Below are 14,802 nucleotides of genomic sequence, written 5' to 3'. Positions count from 1 at the left end.
ACACGTACGTGTTACTGGAAGCGCGGAGGAAACGAGGAGCGCGAAGGGAGAAAGTACTGGGAGGCGCTCCGATATTTTATCCTTAGCGCAAGGCGCACGATTGAGAGAGAAAGCGTAATTGGACGTGATGCCGGCTCGCGTCCTTGTGCTTTTGTCCTTTTGCTACCTCGCACATTTGTTACTAGTACGAGTGAGATACACCGGTGTCTCTCGCTCACCGATATTCATAATATTTTTATTATGCACAAAATATTGTAATTATGCATAAAAATTTTTAATACTGTAAAAAATTTTTGTGCATAATTACAACATAAGGTATAATTTTGAGACTCATTGTAATAGCTTTGCATGCATTTATAAATTTGCAGTGTGCAAATGAAATTAACATTTTGTATCGCAAGATTGCAAAATTAAATTTACAGTTAAATATAAGAACATATAATAAAATAAATAAAAAAAATATGATATGATGTAACGTGAAATAACATATAGTTATAGTACTTTTCATAATTATACATATTTTTATAAATTCAAATTTTTAATTCACATAATATTTATTTCCAGAATATTAATTTTCTCAATATATTTACTCAATATATTCTTTTGCAAATATACAAATGCTTATTACAATTTAATAAATTTTTTCAGTGTAGTAAATATTGTGAGAAAATTAAGTACCGGAGCGCCTTCCACTACTTTCTCCCTTCGTGCTCCTCGCCTCCTCCGCGCTTCCAGTAACACGTACGTGTGCTCTTCGGTACGAGTGTGTAGCGCCGCGCGTCGAACGCTGGGGGACACCATTTCTGCCGGTGCGTGTACACACAACTAAATCCATAAAAAATAAAAGAATTTTTTTAAATGTCAATATTATGCATAGAATAGCACACTTAAAGTTATTTAACACATATTTAGATATTTTTACTAATTTTTTCTTTTAAGGAAATTTTACTTAATATTATTTTTAATTATATAAATGCTTATTGTGTTTAGTTTTTAACAGACTGTAAATAAACAAAAGATTTATACTACACGGAATAATTTTGCTAAAAGCAAAACAGATCTATTTATTAGATAGAAATTCTAAAAGATTATTCTAGAAATAATTCTTTGGAAACTTAAATTAACTACTAGAATATCAAATTTTTTTGCAACATTACTCACTTTTTCTAAATTTTCAACGTAATTATTTTGATGATCCAATAAAATTATTTTTAGATTTGTATCTAGTAAAACTTTAAATCTTTCAACAAAATAATTCTTTCTATGATAAATGTACATATATATGTATACATACATATACATATTTATATCAAAGATTTACAGTTTCATTGAGCAAAGTACTGTACGCATAAATATTCACTCCTGAAAAAAATTATCTTTCCCTTAAATTCGTTTATACGTACGTAAAATTTTTTTAATCTTAATCTTATATTAAGAATAATTTTTTTATTTAAAATATATCATTTTGATAGCATTAAGACTTGTAATTTTGCTTCATTTTTGACCTTAGAATTTTTCCGCTCGGATTCTTTGGAATATTGTCAACAAATGTGATTCCACCTAAAAGAAAAAGAAAAACAAATATAATCCTCAAATTTTCCCAATAAAGTTTAGCTTCCCAGTTCTCTTCTATTTTTAAAGAACTATGCCCAGTTTGGGCCCCGGCTGAACAGCATTGAAACCTAGCTAGGATTGTAGAGCAAAAAAGGATTAAAAAGTTCCATATGCACAACTTTGTAAAATGAGTGCTACAGTTGTTCAAAGTTCGCTATTATAACCATGTATTGTGTACCATGTACTGGTTTTATTCGAATTCTCGAATCATCTAGTATCTGGAATATATCCAATCTTGACGAAGACAACTAAAACCGTTTTTGGATTCCAAATGAATAGTTATAAGTGATATATATTAATCGATGAAGAGGGGAGAGAGACACTCAAAGTATGAAACAAAAGGTTTTAATTATCTAATTGAAATGTGACCAATATAGCACTCAGGAAACCTCTCCTATAAAGTTAGACTTATGGAATTTTTGATTCTCTTTTGATACCTTAAAATTTTAGGCATGTCTCAAAGTTGTTCATCTATAGCCCAACTTCCCTTATAAAACTCGGCACTGGATAACTATTCTAAAGACTATACAATATACATGCAGCAATCTATTAATATGCTAATTAAACTGATCGCATGGCAATTAGAAACCCCGCGATATTGTAATAGTTGAAAGCAATTGAGTTATACCTCTCAGTTGTTTGTACTCGGAAACCTTTCCTTTTATGAAGTTCTTAATGTCTTCCTCTGTGGATTTTTTACTTTCCTTCACCACTACAAATGCTTTTGGTACCTCACCATACCTCTCGTGTGGAATACCAATCACTGCTGCTTCCTCCACGTCAGGATGCGTCCGCAGCAACGCTTCTAGTTCCGCTGGTGGTACCTTTGAACAAGCCAAAGTAACTTGTACTTAGGTTTTAAATTAAAGCAAGCGAACACTTTAGACGCCACCGAGAAATAAAGTACCGTCAAATCGCAAAACTTTAAAACTTTGTGAAGATATTTTACATACATTACAACTGTTATTTATCAATAAACAAAGTAGCAAATGCTTTTATAATAAATCAAAATAAATAGAAGAAAAATGAGTCAATAAAAGTCAACATGGAGAGAGATGTCTTCTTTTGTAAAAAAAATTCCTAAAAATATCTTAATATTTTGGACCATTACAGTATTTTCTTTCCTTAAATAATTCTTACAGTATAAAATAATAATATTCAAATTTTGAAATAATTTATAATCAATGAATAATTACGATATCAGATTTATATATATATATATATATTATATATAATATTAGAAAAAAGAGGATTTTATACTTATGTATGTATAAATAATGCTTTTTAAAATTATTTATACAATTAGAATACTTATTTACTTATTACGTACCAATAAACATTGCAAGAAATATGTTTCTTCTTATTTAAAATCATACCAATTTAATTATACTATAATTGTAAGATACTTATTAAAATAAAAAGAGAAAAGCTCTTTTTTGTCAAACTAAATCGTTACCTGAAATCCTTTGACTTTAATAAGTTCCTTTAATCTGTCTGTAATATAAAAATCAAAATCTTCATCGTAATAAGCAATATCGCCCGTTTTTAACCATCCATCCTCGGTTAGCACATTTTTTGTAGCATCTTCGTCATTCAGATATCCTTTCATAATATGTGGTCCTTTGACCCATAATTCGCCTGTTTGACCATTAGTACTGATATCCTTCTTTGTCGTTATATCCACCAAGCGTACCTGGCAACTCGCTATATTGTGTCCGATACTGGAATATTTCTCTCCACATTCAATAAAATCCACTGGTCCAGTTTCTGTTAATCCGTAACCTTGAAGAAACATCACAAAACTTTAAATCATCAAACTTGATATCAAAATAAATTATTACATCAATTTTTTCTTTTTTCTTCTTTTTTATATTTAGATATATCAGATATTTAAATTTTAATTTATATTTGTAGCAGCAAAACAAAAAGTTTTATAATAAAGAAGAATTTAAATTAAAATAAGTAGAGTCTTTAAAATAATTACAAAATGATACATATATGCTGTGAAATTCAATGACAAGAAAACAATTCAATAAAAAAAATTACAATCTGGTACAAGAAACGTTAACAAATTTTGCAATGCGTTACTGACACATAGTTTGAATTGTCAAACCATCTTTGAGACCAAAAACAATTTCGCTGAATAAAGATTATATGTTTATATAACTGTTGAATAAGTTATATGTTTGTATCTAAATGAAATTTGTTTGCAAAAAAAATAAATAGATTTAGTTGTTTAATACTAATATTTTTTTCAAATATAATTAATTTGTCAAATTTTATTAATTCGAATGTGCATCAAACAAGAGTTTAATACGCCGCCATTCTCGATACGACGAACTTTATTCCAGAATCGACTGCGTCGATTCGTTGAATCTCGTTAAAAATTGAATGTATACACCACTCGTTCGTTCGAACTCGCTAAACCCACAAATGCAAAACTCGTCCATCCTCCTTCTCCTCGATATTTCTATTTTCACCAGAAAAAAAAATATATCTGAGCCTTCAAAGCTCGCACACGTCGAAACACGATCCCGGAAATTCGATCCGAAAAACTCGATAAACATTTCGTTCGTTCGCGGGTTGTGAATTTTGCTTCGACGACGGGTCGATTTTACAAACACCCACCTTGACGGAATTCGCAGATTTTTGAGTCGATGTTGTATTTCTCGTAGAATCTATCGACGTCCGTTTTAGCAAGCGGCGCGGCGCCACTCATTATCAAATGTATATGATCGAAATGATGTTTCTTCACAAGAGGGGAAGCCGTAAGAAATAACACTATGGGTGGAACGCAAAACAGCGCAGTCACCTGTGAAGTGCCATATCGTCGCGAATTTAATACCTTCATAATTTTTTGTTTATATACACAAGAACAATTAAATTTTTCTATAATTAATGATATAAAAACATATAATCACAAAAAGTGTTTTTTTACTTTATATTAATTTAAATATATTCACACACAAGCTTAATTTAACATTCTAATATAATAAATTTTTAATTGAAGAGTTTATTAAAATATCTGAAGAGGAGATTTATTTTTTAGCATAGCAAGCTATAAATCACCTTGTTTTTTTCTAATACGTCGATGAATGTTTCCGGTACAAATTTTGGAATGGTGATTATTTTTGCACCAAAAGAAAGACGTGGAAGTATCTGAGCATTCATTCCGTAAATATGGAAAAATGGTAACATGGCAGGTATTACTTCTTGAAATGTATCTGAAAAAAATAAAATATTTTAATATGTAATAAATGTTTAATTATCAAGTGATTGTAAAAAATAAGAAACAATTTCAAATAAAAGATTTTGCAGATAAGAATATCCGATTTTGCGAATATATATAACCCCAACATACAAATATATTAATTTAAAATTCGCAAAATTTGAAAAGCGCGCCAAGAAGGTTAAAGTAATAGTTCGTTAAATAAAAGAAAAGGTACTTGTAGGAAACCGAAAGATGTCGATAGAGGACTGAACCATCATTATATTGGATACCAGATTGCGATGTCTTAACATAACACCCTTTGGTAATCCAGTCGTACCACTTGAAAATGGTAAAACCGCTATGTCATCGCAAGTTCTGTCCTGATTTACAGGTGGCAATGATTTACCTCGCGTTATGAGATCCTGAAAAATTTTGCATGCATATATTTATTTTTACTTAGCCGTTTTCTTTTGTAACATTTAAATATTATCGATTAATTCGTCTAAAATCTATTTTGATACTAACAGAAAAAGGTATCGAACCCTCTGGCATAGAACCAATCTTATCGTCAATCACAATAAAAGGGGTTTCATGTGAAAGACATGCCCTTTTCGCAGCAAGCGCTGTAGATGCAACTGAGATGGAAGTGATGATTGCTTTTGCATTGACTTTCAACAACTGAGTCATCATTTCCTCTGAAAAGAATATGGTAAGTTCACGTCTATCAATATTACAATACACTTTGCCCACTTTCTTATCTTATTTTTATTTTATCATAAGTTAAATATTTAATCTATGTGAATCTCAAATAAAATAGCATGTTTAAAATAAAACAACTTACCTACTGTATACATAGGATTTACAGTAGTAACAATAAATCCGCCTGACAAGGTCCCAAGGAAACTTAAAATTGTGTCCGGAAAATTGGGTGCCACTATTGCTACCACATCACCCTTTTTAAGACCCATATTCCGCAAACTTCTACCAATATAACTTGTCGCATCCTTGGCTTGCGCAAATGTGTATTTCTTGCCATTTATACCACATTCCTGCACAAAGTATGTTATAAAACTGATATCGCGTCTACATTCTCTACATCGTACATTTAGGGAGAATCTCGTTTGCTTACAAAACGATTGTCTACAGCTTCGTTTGCACACAGCAATATTGCACACAGGACAATATTGCACGCAGCACATTGCACACAGCATATTGCACACACGACATTATTGCACACAGCGTATTGCACACAAGATAATATTACACACGGCACATTGCACACAGGACATTATTGTACACAGCATATTGCACACACGACAATATTGCACGCAGCGTATTGCACACACGGCAATATTGCACACACGGCAATATTGCACGCAGCGTATTGCACACACGACAATATTGCACGCAGCGTATTGCACACACGGCATTATTGCACACAGCACATTGCACACACGGCATTATTGCACACAGCACATTGCACACATGACGCTATTGACCAGTTGCACTTGCATCAAGTGCACGATGTGCACGAATGCTATTGCCGTCGTGTGTAAAATATGCTGTATGCAATATTGTCGTGTGTGCAATACGCCATGTGTAATATTGTCATGTGTGCAACGTGCTGTGTGTAATACGCTGTGTGCAATAATGTCGGGTGTACAATACGCTGTGTGCAATAATGCCGTGTGTGCAATATGCTGTGTGCAACATTGTCATGTGTGCAATACGCTGTGTGCAATAATGTCGTGTGTGCAAAGTGCTGTGTGCAATATTATCCTGTGTACAATACGCTGTGCAATAATGTCATGTGTGCAATATGCTGTGTGCAATAATGTCCTGTATGCAATACGCTGTGTGCAATAATGCCGTGTGTGCAATACACTGTGTGCAATACGCTGTGTATAATAATGTTGTGTGTGCGATGTGCTGTGTGCAACATTGTCGTGTGTACAATGTGCTGTATGCAATAATGCCGTGTGTGCAATACGCTGTGTGCAATAATATTGCGTGTGCAATAGGCTGTGTACAATATTGTTGTGTGTGCAATATTTCTGTGTGCAAACGAAGCTGTAGGCAATCGTTTTGTAGGCAAACGGAGCCCTCCCTACATTTACCATTTACAAAAAGACCTAACAGTTAATTGCGTTTACATTTGGTTATATTTTCCATGTTTGCAAGCATTCTTTCTTGATTTTTCCACATATACGCACAATTCCCCCCCCCCATATTAAAATTTGTTAAATAATTCATATTGGTCTGTTTAAAGAAGATGACGCGATTAGTGTTAGAAACGTTTTACGCACATAAATAGATTATCTATCATACATAAAATAAAAATCCAATAAATAAAAAAAATTACCAAAGCAATATGATTAGGATAGTTCTCGCTATTATTCCAAACAAACTCGTGAATCAAGGTTTCCGGATAAGAAACCTCACCATACGGAGACATAATGATTCTCTCATTATTTGGTCCCATCACAATTCTGGTTTGCTTCGAGGTCGATGCACGCCTTAATGTAGAGTTCAGAGTCCTTATTCCTGCATCCAGTACTCGACTCAGCCTCTGAATAACATGAAACGCGTGTGTTGCCATAATCGTACAACGGCACTATTAATTTATCGGTACAACTCGTAACCTGCAAGTATAATACATAAATTAGTGGAAATGAAACCATAAAATAAAGATAGACTATAGTAATTTTATATATAAAAAATAATTATAGAAATGTTAGTATTGACGAAATAATACTTTGAGTTTTATATCAAATTTTTCATTGTACATTTTGAATTAAATTACGTAGAAATGCAAAAAAGATGATTTACATAATATTTGTTTTTAAAAAAAAATTTACTACAGAAATCCTACAGGCATATGTAAGATTTAAATATAAAGTAATATTTGTTAAAAAGGTATTGACATAAAATGTTATGTTTATTATAATGTAAAAATTCAATATGAAATACAAGCATTCGTTTCGCAAATAAAAATTTGAAATTGTGAAGTTATAATTAAATGATAGATGATCGCGGGTAAAAATAGCATATATAGTTACTGTTGCACAGTTAGCAAATATTTTAAGCGTTATATTCATTCTCCAACTTTAGTATCTATACTTATTCAGCGATTATCACTATAATCTTTCATGCTGAATACTTTTATGACCGACTATTTTATTCGATACAAAAATTACGAAAACAAACAACCTCTATTTTCATACCGAATAAATATATTTTTTATTGAAATCAATAATTATATATATATATATACACGGTGGGCCATTTTACGGGACCTACCAAAATTTCTCTGTCGGTAAGGCAGATACAGAAAAATAGTTCAGACAAAACTTGTTCAGGACAATGGGGGTCATTTATCTGTGTTAATGATTTTGACCTTTAGATCGATTTTTAAGATTATTTGAAGATCAAGGTCATTTTTTAAAATGGAATTATATGAATTTTTTTACATAATATGATTCTTCTAATTATTCTGCATATAAAAGTATATTATGATAGTGATATCAAAAAATCAATAGTTTACGAGATATTTTATATTTCATTGTGACACACATTGACATAAAATATTAAATAACTCGTAATCTATTAATTTTTTGATAATCGTACCTTAATACTTTTATGAACAGAATAATGAGATAAATCAATTAGTGGAAAGAAAACACATAGTTGCTTATTTAAAAAATTATCCATTTTGCATACATATTTTTTTAAAGCAAAAAATTCGTATAATTCCATTTAAAAAAATGACCTTGATCTTCAAATAACCTTGAAAATCGACCTGAAGGTAAAAATCATTAGCACAGATAAATGACCCCCATTGTCCTGAACAAATTTTGTCTGAACTATTTTTCTGTATCTGCCTTATCGACGGAGAAATTTGGGTGGGTCCAGTAAAATGGCCCACCGTGTATATACATATGTATATATAATGACATGCAATTAATTTTAATCATGATGAAGCATAAAGGATAAAATTTATAAAAGATCGAAATAAATTCTTCTAACCTCGTTACGTAATAAAAGTAAAAGGAAAAATACATAAATAAACTACGATGCTTATTCAATTTGCGAAATTAAACATTCATATACATTAAATTGTTACTCGTATATTATTATCAGAAATAATTTCCAGAAAATTTTTTTAATAATATTTACGGATTAATCCATTCAAAAATTAAATTAAAATACTTTCCTCTATTTTTTTTTTCTTAAATAGAGAACTTTCATGCATTGATCGTGTTAAAAGATTCCAATGAATTTTACAATTCTAAAGTGAAAACGCTAAAATTTTATGCTTAATAATTTCTTAGGAAAGTATGTAACAAAGTTAGTAAAATACTTTGTAAAAATATGTGAATGATGCTAGTTATTCATTATACTTTCTAAATGGCTATTATTCATTACTTTCTAAATCGAAATTATATAATAGCTTAATAATAATTTTAAAAAGACACCCAAATATGTAAAATATTTTTAACTCATAGTAGATAAAAACTCACTTTACATATTTATAAATACTTTACATAAGTACTTTATATAATCACGTTAGTTTTATAAAGATATAACTTTATATAAAAATAACATTCGACGACAAAGTTGACGACATATGTATTATAATTTCTGTTTGAACAGTTATAAGCGTGTTTAGATTTCTACCTAGATGCTCCCTAGGTGTTATGTCATCTTTGTTTAACAGTGAGGATAGAGTGATACCTGGGTAGCATTCAGGTGAGAATCTGAACATAGCTTAAAGTAATTACATTTTGCGATAACAAGTGAATTTTGAAAAATTATCTTTATATTCTCTATCATTTTTAAAGTTGTTCTTACACTATAAGTATTAATGTCAGAGGCATGTTTAGCTCAATTGACATGAATAAACAGATAATGAATGTAAACATGTTGTTCATCCTAAGAATTGAAAAATAAAAGTAACAGCGTAGAATCAAAACATTAATTAATCACATAACGTATAAGTTATTGAAAGTTTAAAAACTGCTTTAGTTGCTTTTAATGCTGCCTTTTAATCGTTACATTATTACTATATAAACCAATATGTTTATTATTATTAAAAAATTCAAGTTTTAAACGTTTAAATGATAAAGAATTTTTTATCTGTTTGGTAATGGACTTATCTACAAAAATTATATAAATAGTATTCATGTGAATAAATTATTCATATAATTAATTGCAGTAGTCATTAAATACTACCTATAGCGAATATCTATATCTCATAACAGCTATTTGTTTTATGCAATATAATATTTGTATAAATTATAATGTAAAGAATATTGTATAAAAAGTTAAAAATATTAAATATTTTATAATAAAAAACAATTTTTTAATAAAAACGTTCAATGCTTAGAATATTTATTTAATATAGAATTAAGCAAGTATCGATAAAGATATATTTGTTTTTTAATGTCATAGATAAAACTATTTTTCATTTAAGATTATTCAAATATAGTTTGAGATATCATAACAGATATGACTATCTTCACTTCAATATCAAGAAACTTTGTACACGTAATTGAACTTAGTATTAATTCTATAACCAATAAATATCAATAACTCTTAGCAAGCAATATTATCATTGATAGTGACAAATGGTATAAGAACAGAAAATCAAATGAATTAAAATGTGATTTCGCAATCACATGTATACGTAATATATATTTACATACATATATATTTACATATTCATGTTTCATGTTTATGTCAACATAATTCAGAATGTACGTTTTATTAAAAAAAATTAAATTTTTAAATAAATAAATTAATGCTCATTTACTATTTGTTGAAGCTTACTGACTCTTTGTATTTCAATAGAAATAATATCACACGTCAACAGAATACTATTAATGTGGTGTAATTATCATACATTACGTTGCATTATATTTCGCATACTTCATTATAACAGATCAAAGTATAGTCAGTACGAACATTTAAATAATGCCTATATTTTACTGATTATTATAAAAATGTTTTTACATTATTCATATTTGCAGATTCATATAATTTATATAACTATTCCACTACTTATCTTCGCTTGTCAAAACTAAATTTATATTATTTTCAATCTCTTCGTCAGTTCAAGTATAAATCTCTATACATACTGCGTCATTATATGTATACATATATGCTTGGCAGAAGATAGTACCGTATTATTTGATAATCTAAATATATACAATGTTTTACGTAGAATTTCTCATATGATTTTATAATTAGTGTTTAAAATTAATTTACTCAATATAAAAATTAATTAAACGGGTTTATTTCGTCTTTTGACACAGCATATTTTTGTCACGAAACATCATCTTTAATATTTTACAGTATATACTATAAATGTCCTACATAAAATAATTTATTACACATCTTCAAAAATCATGATAATTTATAGATTTAAATTAAATTATATTACGCCGCTTATTGTTTCTTCCTGAGCGCAGTAGATTGCAGTAGTCAATCTATTTTTAGAAAAGTTAGAAAGCTTTTATTGATGGTGATATCTCATGACGTTTTAACAAGAAATGCAACGTCGCAATGTTGAAACGCTCTGCAACTGAAGATTTGCAATTTTCGCGCGCACATAATAGATATTTCACTCGCGCAAACTGAGCAACTGCCAGTTAAATCGCCGTCGAACGGCCGTGATTCACTGACGTTATGTGACCGATTTCACTAGTGGACTGTCGAGTTTTCTTCAGACGAAGAGGTATCGTCTGACTCCCCACCATCGAGTTGTCATACGAAAGGAAAGTATAAGAAGCAAACGAGACAAGAAGGAAATGAAAATGACTAATACCGTATGTTGTGCTATTACGAACTGAATCATATATCAGTCATAATATGAAATCAATGATAAAATATATCAACTGTTATCAGTCGTGTGCAGCAACTATTCAATATTTTGAATTAATAAACGAATTTTCCTGAAAATAGTCTTCATACCAGCTTTATCAGTCGGTACAATGTGATGATACAACAAAAAAATATTTTAACTGTGTAAAAAACTATATTATAGAAAAGCCAAACAATAGATGTAAATAGTAAGAAAGTTTATTGAGAAATGCAACTGTGAGAAAAATCTGATATCATTATTTTTGAGATATAAAAGATTTATTAATATATAATAATCATTATAGAAATAAATTAAAATTTTGAAATAATAAAACCAGACTATATAAATACATTTGATTTGGAATTACATTTAATTCCTTTTTTTCAGAAATTCTGTTATTTGTATTAAAAAATTGTAAAATATTTAATTTTATTGAAAGAATATGTTAAAAAGGGATGATTTGTTGATTCTTCACTTTTGAGATAAACTTTGATCCCAGAAAAATTAAAATCAATAAAAATACATAAACTCATGATAAATTATAAATGTAATGAAGTTACTTGATGTCATAAAATAAGGTCATATAACTTATAAGGTCTTTAGATTAGAATGTATAAATAAACCTAAGTTACGTATATTTATAATTATATAGATGTCAATTATATAATAAAACGTATTTTTACGTATTAAGGAATTTTCCAAGTCCATATGTAAAATTTTACGCACAATTTTATAATTTAAAATTTATTTTATTTCTTAAATAAAATTATATCATTTCTTATATATTATATGGTCTTTTTTTTTTAATTATGTTTAATGTTATGCCAATATTACTATTCGTTCAGCTATATGATAAGATATCATTTGATATGCATTATAGTAATATTACGATTTAATGACATACCTATAAATAATATTTCAGAATCTTCAACATCTCTTCAACATTCAGTAATAATTAATATCTTAATGAATTTATTAATAGTTTAACAAGTATAAAATTTAATATGTATCTTAAAACGCATTTATGGATTTTTGTACTGATTGATACCAGAGATTTGATATTTTAAAATAGATTTTAAATACTATTACTCCATACTATTTTATTTATTATTAACACGATAAAATAAGTAATTTAATTTAATTACTAAAACAATTTAATACTAAACATATAATTTTTAGGATTACTATTACTCCAGTAATATAAAATCATATTTCAATTTGTATTGCATGACTTTATATAAAAATGATAATGATTATGAACCCGGGAAAAAATGTTTCATATATAATTATATAAAATTATATGTAATTGTATAAAAAAAATTGACATATTTTAGACACAATTATATATAATTATATATAAAATATATACGTATAATATTTTTTTCTCGGGAATATATTTAGTTTGAATATATTTAGTAAGCTGTTTCAGGAAAAAATCAAACTCTCTACTAAAGAGCAATCAAAGAAGTTAACAAACATATTTTATTTAATTTTATCATCGAGCATATTAGATAATCAAAGACATATGAAATATTACATCCTATTGCCATCTAGCGTTATACCTAATGCAACGAAAAGTACGTTGCATTTACCATAATGGATCAATAATGTCTTATCCGTACTAACACGCGCGATTTCTATACACGATGTATAAAAATATAAAACATTTCAAGTATTTGCTCAAAATAATTCAAAAAACATAAATAAGAAGGAGTATAGAGCCACATACGCAAGATGTTTTTTGCACAAGTCATATATTTAAAATTTTTAATGTAAATGTTTCGGTCAAGTTTTGACCATCATCAGTACAACTAAGAAAATGCGAGATCTTACATAATAAAAACGCTAATTAAGATGTAGAAGAGAACATGAAATCCAAAAATTAATTCTGTTTCCTCGATCTTTTTGTTATATGAGATTTTCTTATTGAATATTATTTCTTGATCGCTGTATATTAAACACGGGATTACCAGATTCTGACAATTTTATATAAATTAAATAAGTTATTATCTATATAATAATTTATTAAAGTTAATTAATTATAAAAACTTACCCGTATTTCCACAACGATCAGTTACAACTGTTATAATTCGGTATTATTCGGTGTGAAGAATATTGCGAAGATGGAAGAATTTTATGATGGTAAGAATATTATTTAAGAAAGTTCATATAATGACACTGTCAACATTTCGAGACGATATTTATATACATTGAGGGAAAGGAGAGGGAAAAGGGATAGGAAGGGGTGATATATTAGCAAGGTTGGGAAGTAACGCGATACTTGTAACAACGTTACATTTTTATTACTTTTTTTGGGTAACGATTTGGTAACGCCGTTGCTTTTTTTTATTAGTAACGAAAACGTAACGACGTTACATTTTCTTTAGTAACGAATAACAAAATTGACTCCGTTACATAATAAAAAAATTTGTATATTTATGTTGGAAACGGTCCACTCACGTTTGTGTTAACAGTTTGTGTTGAATTCTACATACTTGAATGTTAATTTAACATAATGTGATTATGTTATTTAAAGATTTTTTGTGAAATTGATATTCAATGTTTCTTAGTGTCAAAATGACACAATTTATGAGTAAGTAAACAAGTAAAATAATATGTTTTAAAACGTCAATTCTAAGATAAATGAATAAAATACGCGTTAATTTAACATATCATAAATATTAATTTTCTGACAAAAAAAAGATTTCACGGTTTGTTTACAAACTGTGTCGATGTTATCTTTCTTTGTATTTATTCTCTTACATAATATTTGTGTTATCTTCTACATATTCATCTTGTATAAAATTAACTAAAAAATTTGAGTGGACCATTTGGGACATGCGATTTATGTTAAATTCAACACATTTTTTCCAACTCTATATTCTTGTATCGTTACTTTTTTATAGGTTACAGCCGTCACGGACAATAAAGATTATAAGAACTAAATAAATAAAAAACTTTTTGCCTATTTTTGTTTCATTCACTATCCTCGCTTTAGTATAAGAACACTAAAAACTAAAATATCTATTAGAGGAAGGTCACCGATACTGACATAGGTCTCCTAAAGCGACATCCCCTTATTTCTTAGAAACTAATCTTTGCACCTTATTAATGC

At 28.7% G+C, this 14,802-nt stretch overlaps 2 protein-coding genes across 3 annotated transcripts in view; one reads left to right on the top strand and one right to left on the bottom strand.

Annotated features, from left to right (window-relative positions):
• Window positions 1–1,442: 1,442 nt before the first annotated feature.
• LOC108724821 (Acyl-CoA synthetase X2) lies at window positions 1,443–13,769 on the bottom strand. 2 transcript variants are annotated; one of them, XM_018451476.1, is made up of 10 exons: window positions 13,741–13,769; window positions 7,188–7,467; window positions 5,667–5,874; window positions 5,351–5,520; window positions 5,061–5,247; window positions 4,684–4,838; window positions 4,243–4,426; window positions 3,071–3,396; window positions 2,243–2,438; window positions 1,443–1,560 (listed from the first exon to the last, which is right to left on the bottom strand). In XM_018451476.1, exons 2-10 carry the CDS (start codon window positions 7,422–7,424, stop codon window positions 1,475–1,477), a joined length of 1,749 nt encoding a protein of 582 aa, XP_018306978.1. In that variant the 5' UTR covers window positions 7,425–7,467; window positions 13,741–13,769; the 3' UTR covers window positions 1,443–1,474. The 2 variants fall into 2 exon arrangements, with proteins under 2 accessions (XP_018306978.1, XP_018306977.1); XM_018451475.1 differs by lacking the exon at window positions 13,741–13,769 and adding an exon at window positions 11,268–11,542.
• The window catches only part of LOC108724822 (uncharacterized), a 22,169-nt gene continuing 18,946 nt past the window's right edge, over window positions 11,580–14,802 (top strand). The window contains exon 1 of the mRNA XM_018451477.1: window positions 11,580–11,652. The gene's annotated coding sequence lies outside the window, so the exon portion shown is untranslated. The remainder of the gene's footprint in view (window positions 11,653–14,802) is intronic.

This window comes from Mycetomoellerius zeteki, unplaced genomic scaffold (assembly GCF_001594055.1).
Source record: "Mycetomoellerius zeteki isolate Tzet28-1 unplaced genomic scaffold, Tzet1.0 scaffold310, whole genome shotgun sequence".
NCBI classification, from domain to species: domain Eukaryota; kingdom Metazoa; phylum Arthropoda; class Insecta; order Hymenoptera; family Formicidae; genus Mycetomoellerius; species Mycetomoellerius zeteki.
Note: the sequence above shows the minus strand (reverse complement) of the source record. Positions and strands in the feature narration are given on the sequence as shown.

Excerpts from the sequence above, each read along its gene's own strand:
- LOC108724821 (XM_018451476.1), bottom strand. The coding sequence starts at position 7,424 with ATGGCAACACACGCGTTTCATGTTATTCAGAGGCTGAGTCGAGTACTG. Across the intron at positions 5,248-5,350 it reads AGGGTTCGATACCTTTTTCT|GATCTCATAACGCGAGGTAA; the intron begins GTTAGTATCAAA and ends AAAATTTTTCAG. Across the intron at positions 3,397-4,242 it reads AATCTGCGAATTCCGTCAAG|GTTACGGATTAACAGAAACT; the intron begins GTGGGTGTTTGT and ends TGTTTCTTCAAG.